This window comes from Medicago sativa, chromosome 2 (assembly GCF_051527215.1).
Source record: "Medicago sativa cultivar Bolivia chromosome 2, Bolivia_mono, whole genome shotgun sequence".
Classification (NCBI taxonomy): Eukaryota; Viridiplantae; Streptophyta; class Magnoliopsida; order Fabales; family Fabaceae; genus Medicago; species Medicago sativa.
In genome coordinates this window covers 62682866-62701331 of record NC_140750.1, presented here as the reverse complement: position 1 = coordinate 62701331, position 18466 = coordinate 62682866, and the positions used below count along the sequence as shown (strand labels likewise).

The 18466-nt window shown below is 32.8% G+C and overlaps 2 protein-coding genes and 1 pseudogene across 2 annotated transcripts; 1 reads left to right on the top strand and 2 right to left on the bottom strand.

Annotated features, from left to right (window-relative positions):
• Nucleotides 1-286: 286 nt before the first annotated feature.
• LOC146949507 (uncharacterized) lies at nucleotides 287-7342 on the bottom strand (annotated as a pseudogene).
• A 1531-nt stretch (nucleotides 7343-8873) lies between these two features.
• Nucleotides 8874-9284, top strand: LOC146949506 (uncharacterized). The gene has a single exon (XM_085748534.1). It carries the CDS (start codon nucleotides 8874-8876, stop codon nucleotides 9282-9284), a length of 411 nt encoding a protein of 136 aa, XP_085604660.1.
• Nucleotides 9285-11501: 2217 nt separating this feature from the next.
• On the bottom strand, nucleotides 11502-14821 carry LOC146949505 (putative WRKY transcription factor 38). The gene is made up of 3 exons (XM_085745500.1): nucleotides 13651-14821; nucleotides 12446-12550; nucleotides 11502-12289 (listed from the first exon to the last, which is right to left on the bottom strand). Exons 1-3 carry the CDS (start codon nucleotides 14055-14057, stop codon nucleotides 11878-11880), a joined length of 924 nt encoding a protein of 307 aa, XP_085601626.1. The 5' UTR covers nucleotides 14058-14821; the 3' UTR covers nucleotides 11502-11877.
• Between the last annotated feature and the right edge of the window lie 3645 nt (nucleotides 14822-18466).

Here is an 18466-nt window from a genome sequence, read left to right as displayed (position 1 = left end):
AAAAAAAAAGGGTTGTGTTAACCGGTGTCTCCGGGGCACGGGTTAAGGTATCTAAAAAAGGAAAAACTAAATTGAAAAAGACACTTTTTAGACTTTTGAAACATTGATTACACAATTTTCAATGCAAAAGCTTCTACTTTTGCTTCCTTAACCAGTGCCCCCGGGGCACTGGTTAACATTTCCCAAAAAAAAAAATTATCCTCCAATGCCAAATCAAGAATAAATTTGCACATAGAAACATATCCATAGCAATCAAAATCCAAACTAATATGATAACAATCTCAAATTAAAAAGATTCAATCGATGATAACTCAGTGACATGTCTTAAATAATCAAAATAAACATCAAAATCACATAACTGGAGGTTTTCCGATGGGAACAATTGGTCTCGAGGAAAATGATCATTGTGGATCACTTCCTTGGGTTCCTCTTTTGTAGATGCAAGAAGTGGCAATGGTGGCGATTGTGGTCGCGGTCGAAATGGATATTCTTGTTCACTTGAAATGTTGTTATTGAAATTAAGTAATATAGAAGAGTGTCACCAGATGACAAAATGGATTCCAAATTTATGTCTGAATGGTAAGAGCTTTTGCAAGTGTGATGGCCATAATATGTAGTCCGGTACAAAGGAGGGTTCTCTTGAGTTCTTTGAACATGTTTGATGGCTTCACAATGTTGATCATACCTGTGAGTGCACCTATAGTAATTCCTGCATACATATTACCAATTAGGTTTTGAATTATAAAATTTAAACTTAATTAAATTCGAATCTAATTGATTGATTTGATTTTTCACATTAAAAATATTACAATTATATCTAAGAGTGGTACTATTAGTGACATGAAACATCTTAAAGAGAACGACCTTATCTACGACTCTTCGATGATAGAAAAATAATTTTACCTAATTTTGACTATTGTTCCAACAAGTACATGATGTTGACTAATCTTGATTCTCAAGTGGATGTAGATGGAAGTTATGAAATTAAGTACCTGAAATATTTGGCATTTGTTATCATCTTTTGTCCGTACTTTCTCCATGTATGACCATCATCAAGCAATATTGAGGCCGTCTTTTCCCAAGTTGGTGCACTTGACCTTATATGAAGACAAAAATATCAGTTAATTAAGCCATTATTTTCATAAGTACTATACTTAATACTGGGTCAAATTGAAGAAAAATATTTATAAATTATTAATAGATCTATAATTATTCCATTAAGTATGTACTGATGATCATATATGTCTGGAGGTCTAGCTGTGCGGCAGATTAAAATTATTAAAAGATCCACTCAAGGGAATATCACACTGTTTTTTATTTCATTAATTTGTCTTTTAAGGATACAGACAAATATTCCCTAAAAAAGGATACACACATATATACTGTTTTTGTTAGGGGAGGGGGATTTGGACAATACAAGTATAAAATAGTTTAATCGAATGGGTAAGGTTGAGTTTTAGTTAGCGTGATGGTCAATATTTTTTTTTGTTAGTTGAGATTTGAACCCCATATATATTATGCATTATCTATATCAATTGAGATAAGTTCACGAGGACGGTCACTAACTTCTTTTTTGAAAGAAGAGTGATGGTCAATATTTTAAGTATAAAATAGCCAGGGTACCCAAATCTCACTTGAATTATCCAAACTCAAGTTTGGATTCTATAAAGCGACCTGTTTTTTTTTTTTTTTAAGAAATAAAACGACCACTTTTTAAAATTTGAAACGGGGTTCCAGATAAATAATCTTAACGTTGGAATTAATTCAACTACACCGTCAATTTAAAAATAATTTACATTATCAATCAATGATAATTTTGCTAAAATAAAATCAATGATAACCGTTAGATCATTAAAAATATTTGACTTAAATCATACATACTAGTTCTAAAATATACACCCTCATCCTTAAAGGCAAAAGTTATGGTGCATAAGCCATTTGCTTATGCACCATGCATAAGGACTTCACAACCATCAGATTGATTGGACACTTGTAATAATCCTAGGCCTCTCAGCTCACACCCCACAATCTGCTTCTTCTCACAACTACTCATGTCACTTCACGATTCTGGGCATACACTCTCCTCTGCCGACGAATACTTTCCCGATGAGGAGTTTAATGTAACTAACAAGATCGTCCGCCTCTTCCCTGAAATCGACGTGGATCCCACCGACTGGTTCGTCTCTCTCCACGAATTAACTCAGTGGAATCTTCAGTAGGCTTAAAGGGAATTTTTGCATCGAAGTCAGAAAGAGATGGATATTCATGATAAGAATCACGTCGGATTCGTTTCATTCTCTGAATATGCTTCTCCCACTTGGCTTCATAATACAGGTTTCTCTTCATTTTCATACTTCACTTTCAATTTGGTTTTGCTATTACGCTGATCACTGTTTGTCTCTTAGATCCACCGCCTCTGGCCGGCGACCACCGCGCCGAAATCATCATGTGTGGCCGGAAGAGATGAAGACTCATCTGAATTGTAGAGAGAGGGAGAGCTTTATGTTTTAGTGAGAGAAATGTTCGAAATCAAATTGGGAATTTTTCTGAGAATTGTGATTTTGTTGCTAAGAATTCAAAGTTGGTGCCTGAATCATGGTTTTGAAAATGTTTTGTTATGGTTAGAAAATTCCATATGTTTTTGATTTTTGATTGTCATATGCACCCTGCTGGATCAAAGAAAACCATTAAGTACATCTAATGGTTTTGGAGTACAACTCACATAAACCATTTCCACAGCAAAATGGTTTTGGAGTACAACTCACTGAAATCATACCCATAGCAAAACCATTAGACAATATTTTGGTTTTTCATAGAAGACTATCAAAACCATTAAACCATAATTATGGTTTCAGTAATAACTTCAGTGTATAACATCTTAATCATTATTCAAAATCATCTAACAATAATAATTTCATTAAAAACCATTACACAATTATCTTGGTTTCACATACATGACTATCAAAACCATTAAACCATACTTATGGTTTCAGTAATCCATAACCATCATTTCCTTTATTTTTTCCAGAGAGTTATTAGTGACTATTTGAGTTGCCGTTACGTACGGAGTTTCACGAATTCTGAGGCGCGTTGGAATTCTTAAAATTCTTAGAATGCTTTTTACTCTTTTTTTCCCTAGTTGAAAATGTGTTTAATGGGTGAACAATATAATATGTTTGAAACAGTAGCGTTAATTTTTTATAATTGGTGCTAAACCGAAAGTAGACGATATATGATTCAAAACTATCAAATATAAAAATCTGTTGGACTTGCGGTTCAGAGGCCGAGCCTTGTCACGAAGGCAAGGTTGTTGCGTTGTGAACATGAGAAGTGGTTACAAATTTTATTAACAAAAATGATGCTAGTTCACAATTCACATGGCAGCAAGTATCATTTCAGACGGCACAGAAACACCTTTATTACTACCAACAACTCATGATAATGGAAAACAAAACGCAATACCAGAAATGGAGAACAAATGGTGGAACAAAATCTTGGACATGGAGGAAGCCAAATATCAACTCATGTTTTCACTACCAATGATTCTTACAAATTTATTTTATTACTTGATTTATTTTGTTAACAAAAATGAGGCTAGTTCACAATTCACATGGCAGCAAGTATCATTTCAGACGGCACAGAAACACCTTTCACGAAGGTTGTTGCCTTGGAATATGTTATTGGTTTCTCTTGGGGGTGTATGACAAAATGGGTTGGGGTGTACGAAGCAATTATGTTGGGCTACTAGTTAATGGGCTGGGATTTATGCACGGTGCATAAGGATTTCCTTATGTACCATAACCACTCCCATCCTTAAATACTCCCTCCGTCTCTAAATAATAGTCGTTTAAGGTTTATGCACGAGTATTAAGGAAATGATTAATTATGTTGATTTTGATGGTAAAATTAGTATCATTTACTAAAACACCCTTATTAATTGTAGTTAGTGGAGTAGTTAAGTTGGATGAAATTCAATAAATAAGGGTATAATAATGGAAAAAAATAATAAATGCTGCATTGGTATTCTAAAGTGACAGTTATTTTGAGAAAAAGAAAAAATGATAAAGAGACAATTATTGTGAGACAAAGGGAGTATAAGACTTTTAAGTTATTAAATTTTATGTCCCTTTTTATAAGACTTGTTTCAAATTATAAGTGCGTTAATTATTTTTTTGGCGTTAACCCTCTGGTTCTCAAGAAAAAGGGGTCCTAGTAATCCGAAGTTCAGTTGTGAGGTAAAAATAGTCTGACCAAGTATTGTTCTATCTAATTAAGAATCAAACTTGGATTCTCCCGAACGATTCGTCTTTGATGAAGCTTATTAACCACTTAAACTCAACTATTTGGTTGCATTCGTTAGTTCTTTAAAATTTTTTTTTTTTTTTGAAAGATTAAAAATATATTCTTAATTATGTTACATATTTTTCTGCAATATGGAATGAAATGCTTTTATGCATGACATTAATTGATTCTTACTCGTAAAGGAAAAACTTGTAAGGAATGCAAATTCTCAATAAAATTAATGTCACAACAAACTTTCTTAATTTATGTGATATCTTCTGTTGTTTAAATGTAAATTAATTATCGCCTTGTGCTATAACTAGAACTTTAGGCTAAATAATATTGGATCTGAAGAGAAAAAAATAGGTGCACGGCCTTTTATTCAAGTTTGTACTTCCTACTTGTAAATTTAAAATTTGTTCCCATTTAGGAATATTCAGACAAAAATTCATCGACCTGTTTCATTTCACACAGGCCAAAGGGGTGCGTGAAGAGCACACAACATTTCGATGTAACATAAGTACATGTAGTAAGAAATTTCTCAAGATATTTTTTTTTCAACATACAACTATACAAGTATTATTATTAATTGAAATTCAAATAAGTTTCATTAATTTAAAAAGATTTCTAGACTAGGATATGATCACACTAAAGCTAAAGGGAGATCCAACATCTATGGTTGGTAATTTTAATAGCAACCATAGATGTCGTAAACTCTGCCTTTTCAAAGAAGTTATAGTTTTCGCATAATGTTCACATTTAAGAAATTTCATTGTTTTTGGAATTATAATTCTTATGTGATAAAAATAATAAATGAGATACATTCATCAATAATGACAGAAAATATACAAGCAAAATCCATTGAATCTTAATACTTCTCTGTTTCAAAATACATGTCATAATTTTACAATGTGCAGTATTCACATAGCTTACTTTGATCATATTTTTCAACTAATATATAAATACAAATGTTAACATATAAGATGTTATTAAATTTGTCTCAATAAATATTTTCAAAAGATCAAATTTTTATAATTTTTTTATTATATATAATTAATGGTCAAAGTTGTATATTGACATGTGTGCAGTGGTTGACTGCGATATGTATTTTGAAATGGAAGGATTATATTTTTCTCTGTTCGTTTTTTTTTCAAGACTAGGTCTTGATGACAAATTGGTATATAAACTTTATGGAAACTACAAAGTTTTTTGAACATTAATTCATAACTTCCATTAAGTTGCAAATATTCATAGAAGCTTACCTGGCCCTTTCAAGCATATATGCAACCTTTACATGATTCACCATAGATTAATTAAATTATTATTCTGGACTCGTTTCACATTATAATACTTCTATCATATATAAAGTGTATCATTGTTCAGTGAACTTAACTCAGTTGGTAGGGGAAATGCATAATATATGTAGGGGTTGAAGTTCGAATCCCAAACATTCAACTTCTCTACATTTAAAATGTGTGAACTCGTAGGCTACTTGAAAGAAAAAAAAACGTATCATTGAACCTTACATGCATTGATTTAATTAAAAACATCAAAATTATGAGAAAAATCTCCTTTATGAGCACCAATATAACATCCAAACAACCCTCTATAAAATAGATGAGTCAAGAGATGCACGAGATGTGTTATCATAAACAATTTATAACTTATCTAAATTCCGTGAAACTCATATGAATTTCACTACATCTATCCTTAAATATATATTCTCATATGATATTCTAGCGTACCTTCTATATGACATTTTCTTAGTTGTCAACTAAAACAAGTCTTTGTAAACATACTTTTAACCATTCACATAGTTTCCTACCATCAACAATAAATATTATGATGGTAGCATAAAAATTTATTCGACGTGTAAAAAATATCAATTAAGATCGATCTAATATTGATCTCGAGAAATTGGTGCAAAAATAGACTACTAACTAATAATGTTAGATTTTAGTAAATTGTTAAATTGTTATATTTTAGTAGACGATCTAATGTTATATTTTTACTAAAAGCTAGTGTATTAAAAAAAGAGGGGTGTAGGAAAGAAGGGTGATGGCAACATTTCTTCTCTTATTGGTTTGGATTTGGTCATTAGCTTGGGGAATGTAGCACTATATAATATATTTGTTTTAAGAATTTTGCTCTCCACCCAGCTCGTTTTGCTCGCACCCTGCAGCCATGTCAAAATTGCCCTTGCGCATGTTAACTAACGCAAGTGTAATACTATGCGTTAGTTACGTAACGTTGCGTGACTTAAGATGCGCAAGTGTAAAACTATACGTAAGTTAACTAACGTATAGTCACGTATAGTATAAAACACTACGTGAGTTAACTCACGCAATGTATTACACTTGCACGAGTTAACTCACGCACTACTGATATATCAGAACTGCATTAAATGCTATACTGATGTGCATTGAATGCAGTTTGGGTCCAAACCTTAATTTGCTCGTAATTGAACCTACTTACGCCAGTTTAAAAATATTATGGGATAATACGACACAATCGATCAAAATTACACTAAAACATCGTTTTTTTCACAATCACATAATCACACATAACGATCCAAACGGTCCAAATTCGCCGGTACTGACCCGTAATCATTTAAACACACTTAATGGCACGTAAACGATCCAAATTACACAAATTTGTCCATAAATTTATAAAATTACATAATCTGACATAAACGGTCAAACATTACACTATTAAACTTAAATAATGATTACACTTCAACGGATCGGACAAAAAGATACAAAGTATTATTCCAAACCATTACCCTAAACATGAAATCAACGTCGCTATCATCTTTGAGAAGTTGTGGGTAATACACGGTCTTCCAGAAGTCCTCTTCCTTATCCTCCCCCAAGTCCAGGCCTGGCACATTTACTATCACATCACGTGTTCTATGATTAGAACCAATATGGATAAAGAAGTCGTCAAGCTTTGCCTTCAACTCGTCCAACTTATCGGTGGGGTTTACAGTGAACCAAGCCCTCTTTTTCACATCTACATAACAGACTTCAAGTTTAACCGGGTCTTGTGCATCTTCAGACATGTTTCACCTCACAAACTTCACAAAAATATAATGAAAAACAAATATGAGATAAATGAGATAAAATAAATAGTTGAATAATTAGAGACAAAGTAAGTAATGCAAGCAATAATTAGTGTGACATAACCGGCCACCAAAAAAATAATTCATTTCATTTAATATATATAATATTAGTTACATATTGGCCACAAATATACAAATTACATAACCGGCCACCAAAAAATATGTCGGGGAAAGGAAGGAAGTCTTGATTAAATTAGTTGCCCAGGCCATTCCCTCTTACTGTATGGGCGCTTTTCCTCTTCCCACCTCCCTCTGTGATGAGATTGAAAAAATCATGAACTCCTTTTATTGGGGTTCGAAAAAGAACGGTAGTCGTGGAATTAACTGGATGCGTTGGGACAAGTTAACTCTCCACAAAAGTTTGGGTGGACTCGGCTTTCGAAACATGGAAGCTTTCAATTTGTCCATGCTTGGTAAGCAAAGTTGGAAACTCCTTTCAGACTCGTCTTCTCTACTTACCCGAATCCTCAAAGCTAAATATTTCCCGCGAAGGGATTTCTTGGATGCCCCTCTCGGTCACAATCCAAGCTATACATGGAGAAGTCTTTGGAGTACTCAATATTTACTTACCTTGGGTCATAGATGGAAAATTGGAGATGGTTCTAAAATCAAAATGTGGAGCATGCCTTGGGTGCGTGACCTTCCGTTGCTTAAGTCATCCACTCCTCCACATAATTATGAGGACTTAATTGTTAATTATCTGATGCTACCAGATCTATCTTCTTGGAACCATGACCTCGTTCATTCTTTATTTAATCCTGATGATGCTGCTGCAATTCTATCTACACCTCTCTTTAATAGACGAAGAGAAGACACATGTATATGGAAGGCTACTGTTGATGGATCTTACTCAGTTAATTAAATCGGCTTATCGCATTTGCATCGACCTCCTTAGTGATTCTTTACCGGTGGCTAACTCGACACAATGGCAGCTCCTCTGGCACCTCCATGTTCCCCCAAGAGTCCGGACCTTCCTATGGCGTGCAGCTCATCATTGTCTTCCTACACGAGATAATCTTTCCAAGCGAGGTGTCCCTTGTTCCGAAACTTGTGTATCATGTGATCTCCTAGCTGAATCTCACATGCACTTATTCTTTGTCTGTCATAAAGCAATGGCTTGCTGGAACCTCTTTGGCATAGGTGGCATTATTCAGGAGTTACTACATAGGGCTGATTCTTTCCAACAAATGCTTTTTGACTTATTTAGCAAACTCCATGATCAACAAAGACAACTAGCAGCTATGACCCTTTGGAGTTTGTGGAAGAGTCGCAACCTGTTACTTTGGGATAACAACGACACTACTCCAACTCTCACAGTCACTCGTGCCCAGGACGCTCTTCATGAATGGAGTTGTGTTCAAAAAGCAAAGCACCCGGCGCATCACGATGATCAGCCCCCTACATGGGAAAATCCCCCCATGGCTCAATCAAGTGTAATGTTGATGCGACTCTTCTCAATGGCAACTCGGTAATGTGCTATGGTTTTTGCTTTCGAGACTCTTCAGGCCATCTTCTCTTTGGTAAGTCTGATTTCAAACTCTTGTCGACCACCGTCCTAGAAGCTGAGGCTATAGGTTTTTTGGAATCCCTCAGAATGGCAATCTCCAAAGACCTACGCAATGTTGCTTTTGAAACAGATAGCAAACTTTTGGTTGATTTACTAGGGAATACTAATCACCCACTCAATGAAATTGGTGATTTAGTTTCGGAATGTCAAACTCTCTTGTTAAGTAATCCCGACTATGTAGTGTCGTTTGTTAGGAGGCAAGCAAATAGTGTGGCTCATAACAATGCTAGAGCTGCTCTATCAAATCCTAGCCCCCATGTCTTTTATGATGTTCCTACTAGCCTGTACTCTTTGTTTATGAATGAAATGCAGTAAGTTTGCCTTTGCTAAAAAAAAAAAAAAGAGGTGGTAGGAAAGAAAGGGTGATGGCAACATTTCTTCTCTTATTGGTTTGGATTTGGTCATTAGCTTGGGGGAATGAAGCACTATATAATATATTTGTTTTAATTAATGGAACTATAGGGTGAGCTCATCAGGCCAACGTCATGTTTGCTGAGAACACAATTTTGAAGACAATAATACCCTTTTATTCTTGTTGGGATATTATGAAGCCGCCCACGTTTTTTATTTGTTCATTCAAACTTGTAAAGGGTAATTAGGGTTGTAATAATATATGCATGTACGGACAAATACTAGATTGGTAATTGATTCTTAATTTTTCGTTATTTTCCTAATAGTTTATATCTGAAGATGACCATACCATTATCAACAACATATTTTGACTACAAAAGTAACGCCTAGTTTGTAGGAGCCAGGTAGTTTCACTAGGTCATCTTTTTTTTTTTTTTTTTTTTTTTTCTTTTGAAACTCACTAGGTCATCTTCTTTCATTTGTTTTTTCTTCCTTTTTTCGTGTGCATGTGTACGTGTATAATTTTAGTGACACTTGACACACAGTTCTTGTGCTCAGGTTTGAATGAATTTACTTTGCTTAGAAAAAATATTTCATTTGTTCTTTTCGGTTTTCGTTTTAAGATTAATTAGATTAGATTAGATTATATATAATTACATATTACAATAAGCACTAAAACCCTCTTGAAGATGTTTCAGGGATGAGGATCATAGTATAACTATGTATTGCAATAAAATTGTGAAAAGATAGATGTCTATAACATTGTTGCTACCTGGCTCAGTCTACTATTAAAAATACTAAAAAATACTAAAAAAAGATTGTTGTCTAAAGAAACTTAGATCAGATAGTTGTCCATGAGGATCAGGGGATGAGGAACATAGTGTTAATACCAAAAATAAAATATTATTTGTGGTTATTTATTTGAAGTGCTTAATGGATATTTAAATGGAGAAAGCAAGATTTTGATAAGTTGGATGAAATTTTTCGACATGCTGCAAAGTGTAAGGGGATTTCGATCAAGCACATACAGACTTCGACATGCCGCATTTTCGACCAAGTGCTTTAATATGTTTCATGCATGTGGTTTTCGACCAAAGATAAGGAGAAATAATCTTAAGTTGCAATTGGAGTGCAATAAAGCAAAGTGGAACACGTGGTAACAAACAAAGCTGAAGTGCATTGAAGTTATTTTCTAGTGTCTTGTAATTATATGTCAAGTGTAGGGCTCTAAGTATAGGAAATTATTGGTAATTTTTCCAGCAAAGTCTATATATATCAGTTTGTAATAAGAACAAAGGGTTGGATCCTATTTTCTGAAAGCCTTGTAATACCCACGCTGCGTTGGCAAACGGGTTCAGGGCGGATAGAGATGGATTCCAATCACCTTTTACATTCCCTACAATTTAATATTGCTTTGTTCTTGCTTTATTTTTCTTTTTCTTTTGCAATTTGCATTTCTTTTCATCTTTCTTTATTTTCTTTTCTTTTAAATATGCTCACTTGAGTATTTTTCTAATATGTTGCCATGTGACAACTTGTTATTAAAAGTTGTTGAATGCAATTCTAACATTAATAAAAACAATAATTTTGTTCTTAAAGAATGCACGAAGTGATATCATAAATCGTAAGATTTGAACGGACATTATATAAAAACATTTATCTAGTCCTAAAGCGATGGATAATGAAGTTTACATTACCAAAAATCAGTGTAAACACATAATATACTATTAAAAATACTAAAAAAAAGCTGTCTAAAACATCGTTGCTTATGTAGATGTTAATTATAAGGGTTTTTCTATCATGTGCAAATTTGCACATGTTAAGAAGTTTAAATTAGAAATTTTGTATTGGAACTTGTACGTTTAATATTAAATATAAAATTTTTGAATAAATAATTGTTGTTTTCGAAGAAAAAGTTACTACTATTAGTTGTTTTAACATGTGCAATGTTGCACATGTTAGACAAACCCTAATTATAATAATAGAGATTTATTTTGGTTTGTGTGTCTAATTTCTCTCTATTATTGCAGTAAAAAAAAACATTTATCTCTATTATTTTAATCTTAAATTTGCGTACAAGTGGTAATCAATCCACCACCAAAAGACAGTACAAAGAGATAGCTCTCAAAACAAAAATAAACACTGACTAAGTATACAATCAAGAGGAAATGGAATCATTCATAAATAAATGGGAAGATGATTTCATATTTTTGATGCAATCCATAACTTTTTTTTTGATAGTAAACAAATACAAAATTAGATTTACTTTACATAAATATATCCACAAATTAATCTCTCGCTAGATTATTTCACATAACAATTAATTATCCTCCAATGCCAAATCGAAAATAAACTTGCCTATCAATATATATCCATAAGTCTATTAACCTCGTGGTGTAGTGTGCTCCTCTTAATATCTTAAACATGATTTTTCCGGGTTGTAATTTATGTGAGCTTTAGATGGGATCTTCTTTAGTGGACGGTGGAATTGGTCCTTTAAATTAATCGGTCATTGGGTCAGATATCGAGTTTTACGATGAAGAAACAAATTCTCAAATTAAAAAGATTCACTCGATGATGACTCAGTGACATCTCTCAAATAATCAAAATAAACATCAAAATCGCATAACTGGAGATTCTCCGGTGAGAACATTTGGTTTTGAGGAAAATGATCATGATGTATCTCTTCCTTGGGATCTCCTTTTGGAGATGCAAGAAGTGGCAATGGTGGTGACTGTCCAAACGGATATTCTTGTTTACTTGAAATGTTATCGAAACTAAGTAATATTGAAGAGTCAATATCAGAAGAGAAAATGGATTCCAAATTTAAGTCTGAATGGTAAGAGCTTTTGCAAGTGTGATGACCATAATATGTAGTCCGGTACAACGAAGGGTTCTTTTGTATTCTTTGAACATGTTTGATTGCTTCACATTGTTGATCATTCATGTGAGTGCACCTATAGTAGCTCCTGCATACATATTAAATTTTAAACTTAACTTTATCTATATTAATTTTTAATTTGAATGTTACAGATTGATGGAATCTAACACATTAAAATTATCACATTAGTGTATAATGTTGACTAATATTTATTCTTATTTGAATTTGCACTATAGATATATACCTGAAATATTTGGCATTTGTGATCATTTTTTGTCCGTACTTTCTCCATGTATGACCATCATCAATTAATTTGGAGGCCGTCTTTTCCCAAGTTGGTGCACTTGACCTGATATAATGAATGATTTATATTCAATTACTTCATAAGTATCATAAATTAACTAATCAAATTGACGAAAATATTTATAAAATATTAATAGATCCATATATTCTTCCATTGAGTATGTAATGATGATCATATATATGTCTGGAGGCCTAGCTGTGCATCACACATTTTTGTTATTTCGTTAACTTGTCTTTTAAGAGTAGTGACATGGTATTTGCTTTTTTTTTTTGTCAGGGGTGGAGGATTTGGACAATATAAGAATTTAATTAATATTATAAAGGAAAGGGTTTGAGATTTACTTAGACCTATGGTCAATTTATATTAACTTTATAAGTATATATGGTTTGGGTTACCCAATCTCACATGAATTATCCACACTCGAGATTGAAAGTTGATATTATATATAGATAGTAAAATATTACACAAATATAATATATATACCCACCATTGCATGAATTATTTTCATTTTAAGAATTAATATAATTTTTATAGAAAAATAACACAATATTAATAAAAACCTAGGAGACAACTTTTAAGTAAGGGATGACATTCTATTATATTTGGGGTTGTTTTTGTTTCTCTCTCTGGGTTTTCCTTAATGATCTTCCTTCTTGGTTGTATATGGATTTGAGCCACAAAAACCCTAAACAAAGAAGGAAGAGAAACCTCTAGTTTTTGCAAAACCAGTTGGCGGAGGAGAGGGAGAAAAATGAAGGATTTAGAAAATAAAGTTGTACTAAATTATATTTACACACACACACACACACACACACACACACACACACACACACACACACACACACACATATATATATATATAGATATATATCGGAGAAAGAGAGAAATTGCAAACTTTTCTATTAGTTTAATGACATAATTGACTGTTAATTCAAAAATCAATCTTATAACTAAATTTGGATATCAAGATTATTGTTGAATCTAGCTAAGTTTTCTTCATGTTTAAAACTTTAGAACAATTGGAAAAGGAAGTCCTTGTCCGATATCATAACGATACAAATAATATGAAATTTAATATAGTAGGGAAAAAAACTTGAAACAAGTCAAATACTTACATAGTATAAAACATGGATTAAGATTCTTACTTTCTCTTGTTCGACACTTTTGGATTTTTGGTGTTGAGAGTTTTGAGTTTCTTGTAAGCTCCACCCAAATCCTCCTCCATCTTAGGGCAATTAGTTGAAAAAGAAAAATCTCTAATAGTTGTAGGAGTTATAGGAACAGCCATATCATTGGACTCTTTGCCTTTGTTCAAGAGCAAAAGTGTATTTGTCAATGATTTGAGAACCTCACGCACAAGATCTTCAGCAACAATATTAAAGGGTAGCACTTTTGATGATTTTGTGTTTGACCCTTTAACTTCTCTAATATTTGACTTATCATCAAAAGTTAGCACTTCAAGTAATTGATTTGCCATGTCACGTCCTCTCATAAGCTCATCTTCCATTGCCTTTTTGCCATAATTTGTTGGAAGCCAAAGCATATTCTCCATTATATTTTTGGTAGTGTAAACTAATTAACACCTTCTATAACTAGTAACTAGCTAGGCTAAATAAGGTATTAATGGATATGAAGAAGAAAAAGAGGGACATGGCCTTTTATTCAATTTGGTAACCTTCCTACTTGCAAATTTAAAAACTGTTCGTATATAGACAAAAGTTCCTAGTCTATGTTCATTTCACCAAAACGTGTCTGAAGAACACACAACATACGAAATTTCAATGTGAATTAAGTACGTGTTAGTAAGAAATTTATCAAGCAATTTTTTTTCAACACAAGAAATATTATTAATTCAAATTAAAATAAGTTTCATTATTTTAAAAGTAGATCCCACCGATTAAAATTAAGTACGTATTATAAATTCAAGCAATGTTTTTTTCAACACAAGAAATATTATTAATTCCAGTGATGCATCTTGCGATTCCCACACGAACTACCTTGAACCATAGAGGTGTCTCTTTAGATTCTACATGTCCTATTAGTGAAAATGAATTTGAGACCTTGATGCATTGTCTATTTAATTGTAATCGGGCAAATGCTATATGAAATTCGACTGTGGGTCCTAGCTGCAATCTCCCTAATGAGGATAGTTGGATCTTCACTTGGTCACAAGACAATATTGAGAAACTCGATATTGTGATCCCCATTACCATGTGGCTCATTTGGTGTGCTAGAAATGCTAAGATTTTTTAGGATAATAACACATCTCTTATTGACTTATTGTAAAAAATTAATTATATGACATGTGTTGTTGCTCATGCTTATAGTGATACACAAGAGGAGAGTACAAAACATCATGCTCGATTTATCGCTTGACAGATAAGACCATCTAGTACATATATCCTTAATGTGCATAGTGCTTAATCGAACCCGAGAATAGCAGGTTTTGGTGGCCTAATTAGAGACTACTGTGGAGGATTCATGCGTGGATTCCATGGTAATATTGGTTTATTATGGTGATTTGGTATATTTTTGTTTTATAATTAAGTTGAAAATTAGAATCATTGATTCATTTATAGTATTATATAAGTCTATATGTCATGCATATAAGAGTTTTAATATTATTTTATGATGAAGTAAAATTGTACAAGTTTATGAATCGAGTTTACGAGTCGACTTCACATAAGCAAAACAAGTTGATGTAAAAACTCGAGTTTGACAATTTTGCTTTTCTCCAATTTAAATTTGTTCAAAACTTTATGAAACAAACTTAAACAATCTCTAGCTTAAGGCTAATATTTGTTTAACCAAAATCATTGAAAACAAGAGAAACACAGAAAAAAGGAAAGGTCAAATATACCCCAAACCTTATCAAAATGGGACAAACCTAAAGTTGAGCATTCCAACATGTTATTTACTAGGAGCTTCTTGCCACCTTATAAAATCAATTAAAGCGTGAAGTTGCCTTTTAGTGGATATGATAACACTTTTATAAACCATTAGAAATAGAGTTTTCTTCTCCAAAGATATGAGTCGCCATGAAATTAATGCTCTTAGTCACCTCTAAAAAATTCATATCATTTAAATCTTAATGAATATGATAATACTTTTATACTTACTTTTGATACTACGCCATATTTTTAACAAGACAGTTGTCAATAATATTATGTTCCTTTGGGTTTTGGCCTAGTCCTTTAAAACTATTTTTCTTTCTTTAATTTTTGATAATATATTCCCTTTGAGTACGTAGTGTCGTAGATGAATGTGAAAAGTTAAATTTATTTTTGAAAGAAAAAAAAAGTAATTTTTTTTTTGTGCTAAAACGTTACTAACATGTAACAATAATATCAATTATTTAAAAAGTGTGATGGTAACATTTCTCTTATTTTGATTGGTATGGTCTTGAGCTTCGGGGAAAGAAGCGCTGTATATATTTAGTTTTAATGGAATTGTAAAGTGATCTCATCTGGCCAACGTCATGCTGCTGAGAACACAATTTTGAAGACAATAATACCCTTTGATTCTTGTTGGGATATATGTTTATTGAAGCTAGTTAAGGGTAATTTGGGATATATGTATATATGCATGTCTGGACAAAAGCCAGATTGGTGATTGATTCTTAATTTCTCGTTATTTCCCTATCTGGTTATTCAAGATATTATTTTTTGACTAATTGGTTATTCAAGATTGTATAGCTATTAATACCATTCTTGTCGCTATCATATGTTGTTGTTTTTGGCATATATAATTTATATCCAAAGACAACTATACCATACTAACAACATATTTTGACTACAAAGGTAACACGGACTTTGTAGGAGCCAGGTAGTTTCACTTCACTAGGTCATCTTCTTCGACACCTTCATTAAAAGGACCTTAACCTGATGAAAATAACTGTGTATGTCAAGTGTCACTAAAGTTATGCAACGTACACGTGCGGAAAACAAATGTGACAACAACAAGAAATCGTTCGTTCATTCATCTAAGTTCACATTAATCAAAATTATCAATTCATCTACTTTTTTTTTTATTTTTTAAAAAAGGTAATTAAAATGAGGTATTGACTCAAAAGGTTGGGAATTCCAGCATAAGGAGTGCTGAAAAACCAGCAAAGCAAGTAATAAATTACATCAAACACCAAAAAAATGCTAAATCAAAAAAGTCTAAAAGCGTCCTGATTACAAAATGATTCCCAAACAAGCTAAAGGATTAAACCACCACATGTGATAAGTAGAAGCAAAATTAATCTGATTCGCTTTCAGCCACCAATAAGATTGAAGGTTAATTTTATCAAAAAAAGTTTGTAGAGAGTCCTCTTGTTGACGAAACACACAATAATTTCTTTCACTCCAAAACCAGTTGGATGACTCCGTCTTAGTTGGAGCCATGATAAAGAATGGAGAAATAATTTCAGCATAATATACAAACAAGGATTTTGCTAATCAGTACCCTAATGGCATATTGCTTAAAGAATCCTTTAATAATTTTTTTCCTTAGAAATATACTCCTTCCGTCCCTATATCTAAGTACCCTTTTATTAGAGGCAAATGGTGCTTACATATAGGGACGGAGGGAGTAAGTTTTTATTTTTGTCTTATCAATAATTACATAACTTTTTAATACAAACTTATTAAATTTAACACTTTAACCAATGTCTAAAGGACATTCATTAGCATTTCCCAACAAATAAAAAGCAAAAACAAAACAAAATGAGTGGAGGAGGACTAATTTCAACAAAAAAAAAAATGTGTATTGTCTCAGATGGTCGAGCCATTTGAAGGAGAGTGGTGCCATCTCAGATGACGTTAAGTAAGGGAAAAAAAATAAAACTAGAGTAGATAGCATATTTATTTTCGATATAGGGTATATTGGAGGTTTTTTTTTCCGTAAGTTGGGTAGTTAGAAAAAAAAAGTCCACGCATATAATGACTAATGAGACAAGTGCAATGCAGTGTTTTGTAAAAAAAAAATAAAAAATGTAATGCAACAGCTAGGAAATTTTGTCTGGCTAGCTCTATCCTATCCTATCGATTGAATTATTAACTAATTAATGATGTACGTATGATAATAGGATCAAATAGATGTAGATTAGCTTCATAGGAGAAGTATGATTGATAGGAAGAAACATAGGGAAAACCCTTAGAATTCATTATGAATTGTATTGAAAAAGATTAATGAATGAGTACATGATTGGTCCTTTTATAGACCTCAATTACCCTAACTACTTGTAACTAACTATAGTTCTCTCTAACTAACATTTAACCAACTCTAACTACCTTAACTAACTCTAGTTATCTCAACACCCCCTCTCAAATTCAAGGTAAGAGAATTCTTACTTGAGTTTGAAATACAAATCCCAAGGGGGTACACTTAGTACATACAATCAGAAGGAACTAAATGAAACAGGAGTAACCCAAGCCCAATGCAAAATCCATGTTCTTCACTTGAGCAGTCCAATAATGTTGAAGATTAGTTCCAAACCCATGTTAGAACCCCATCACCTTCCAGATACCAGCTTATGCAAAACGCATTTGAACCAGCTCATGCATGTCGCTTATTCTTCCAACTTGATGCAAACGCGATTCTCTTCTTCACTTAATGCCAACACACTTCTAAACCAAAAAAAAAAACTTATACAAAACGTGATTTTCATCTGAAAATTCTAGGAACAGAATTGTTGTTCCCAACGTGCTTCTCCAAAAACGTATCTAAACCAAAATCGCTTTACCACAACGTGCTTCTCAAAATGAATCAGCTTATCCAAGCTTCAAAACACGCTTTTGCATACAAGAATCTGCAAACACGCTTATTAGAAAGTGATTTTCCAAACTCGCTTCTGCAATGCGATATCTACAAAAATGGCTATGCAAAGTGTTTCTGCAACACGATTCGACAAGAATGATTCTGAAACACAATATTGCAAAGTAATTCTGAAAAGGAGATTCTAAACCCAAACACAGA

What these genes read in the sequence shown, in the direction of transcription:
- LOC146949505 (XM_085745500.1), bottom strand. Translation starts at nt 14,057, where the DNA reads ATGGAGAATATGCTTTGGCTTCCAACAAATTATGGCAAAAAGGCAATG. An exon ending in AAAGTGTCGAACAAGAGAAA is followed by an intron (nt 12,551 to 13,650) that starts GTAAGAATCTTA and finishes TCATTATATCAG; the next exon opens with GTCAAGTGCACCAACTTGGG. An exon ending in ACAAATGCCAAATATTTCAG is followed by an intron (nt 12,290 to 12,445) that starts GTATATATCTAT and finishes ATATGTATGCAG; the next exon opens with GAGCTACTATAGGTGCACTC.
- LOC146949506 (XM_085748534.1), top strand. Translation starts at nt 8,874, where the DNA reads ATGTGCTATGGTTTTTGCTTTCGAGACTCTTCAGGCCATCTTCTCTTT.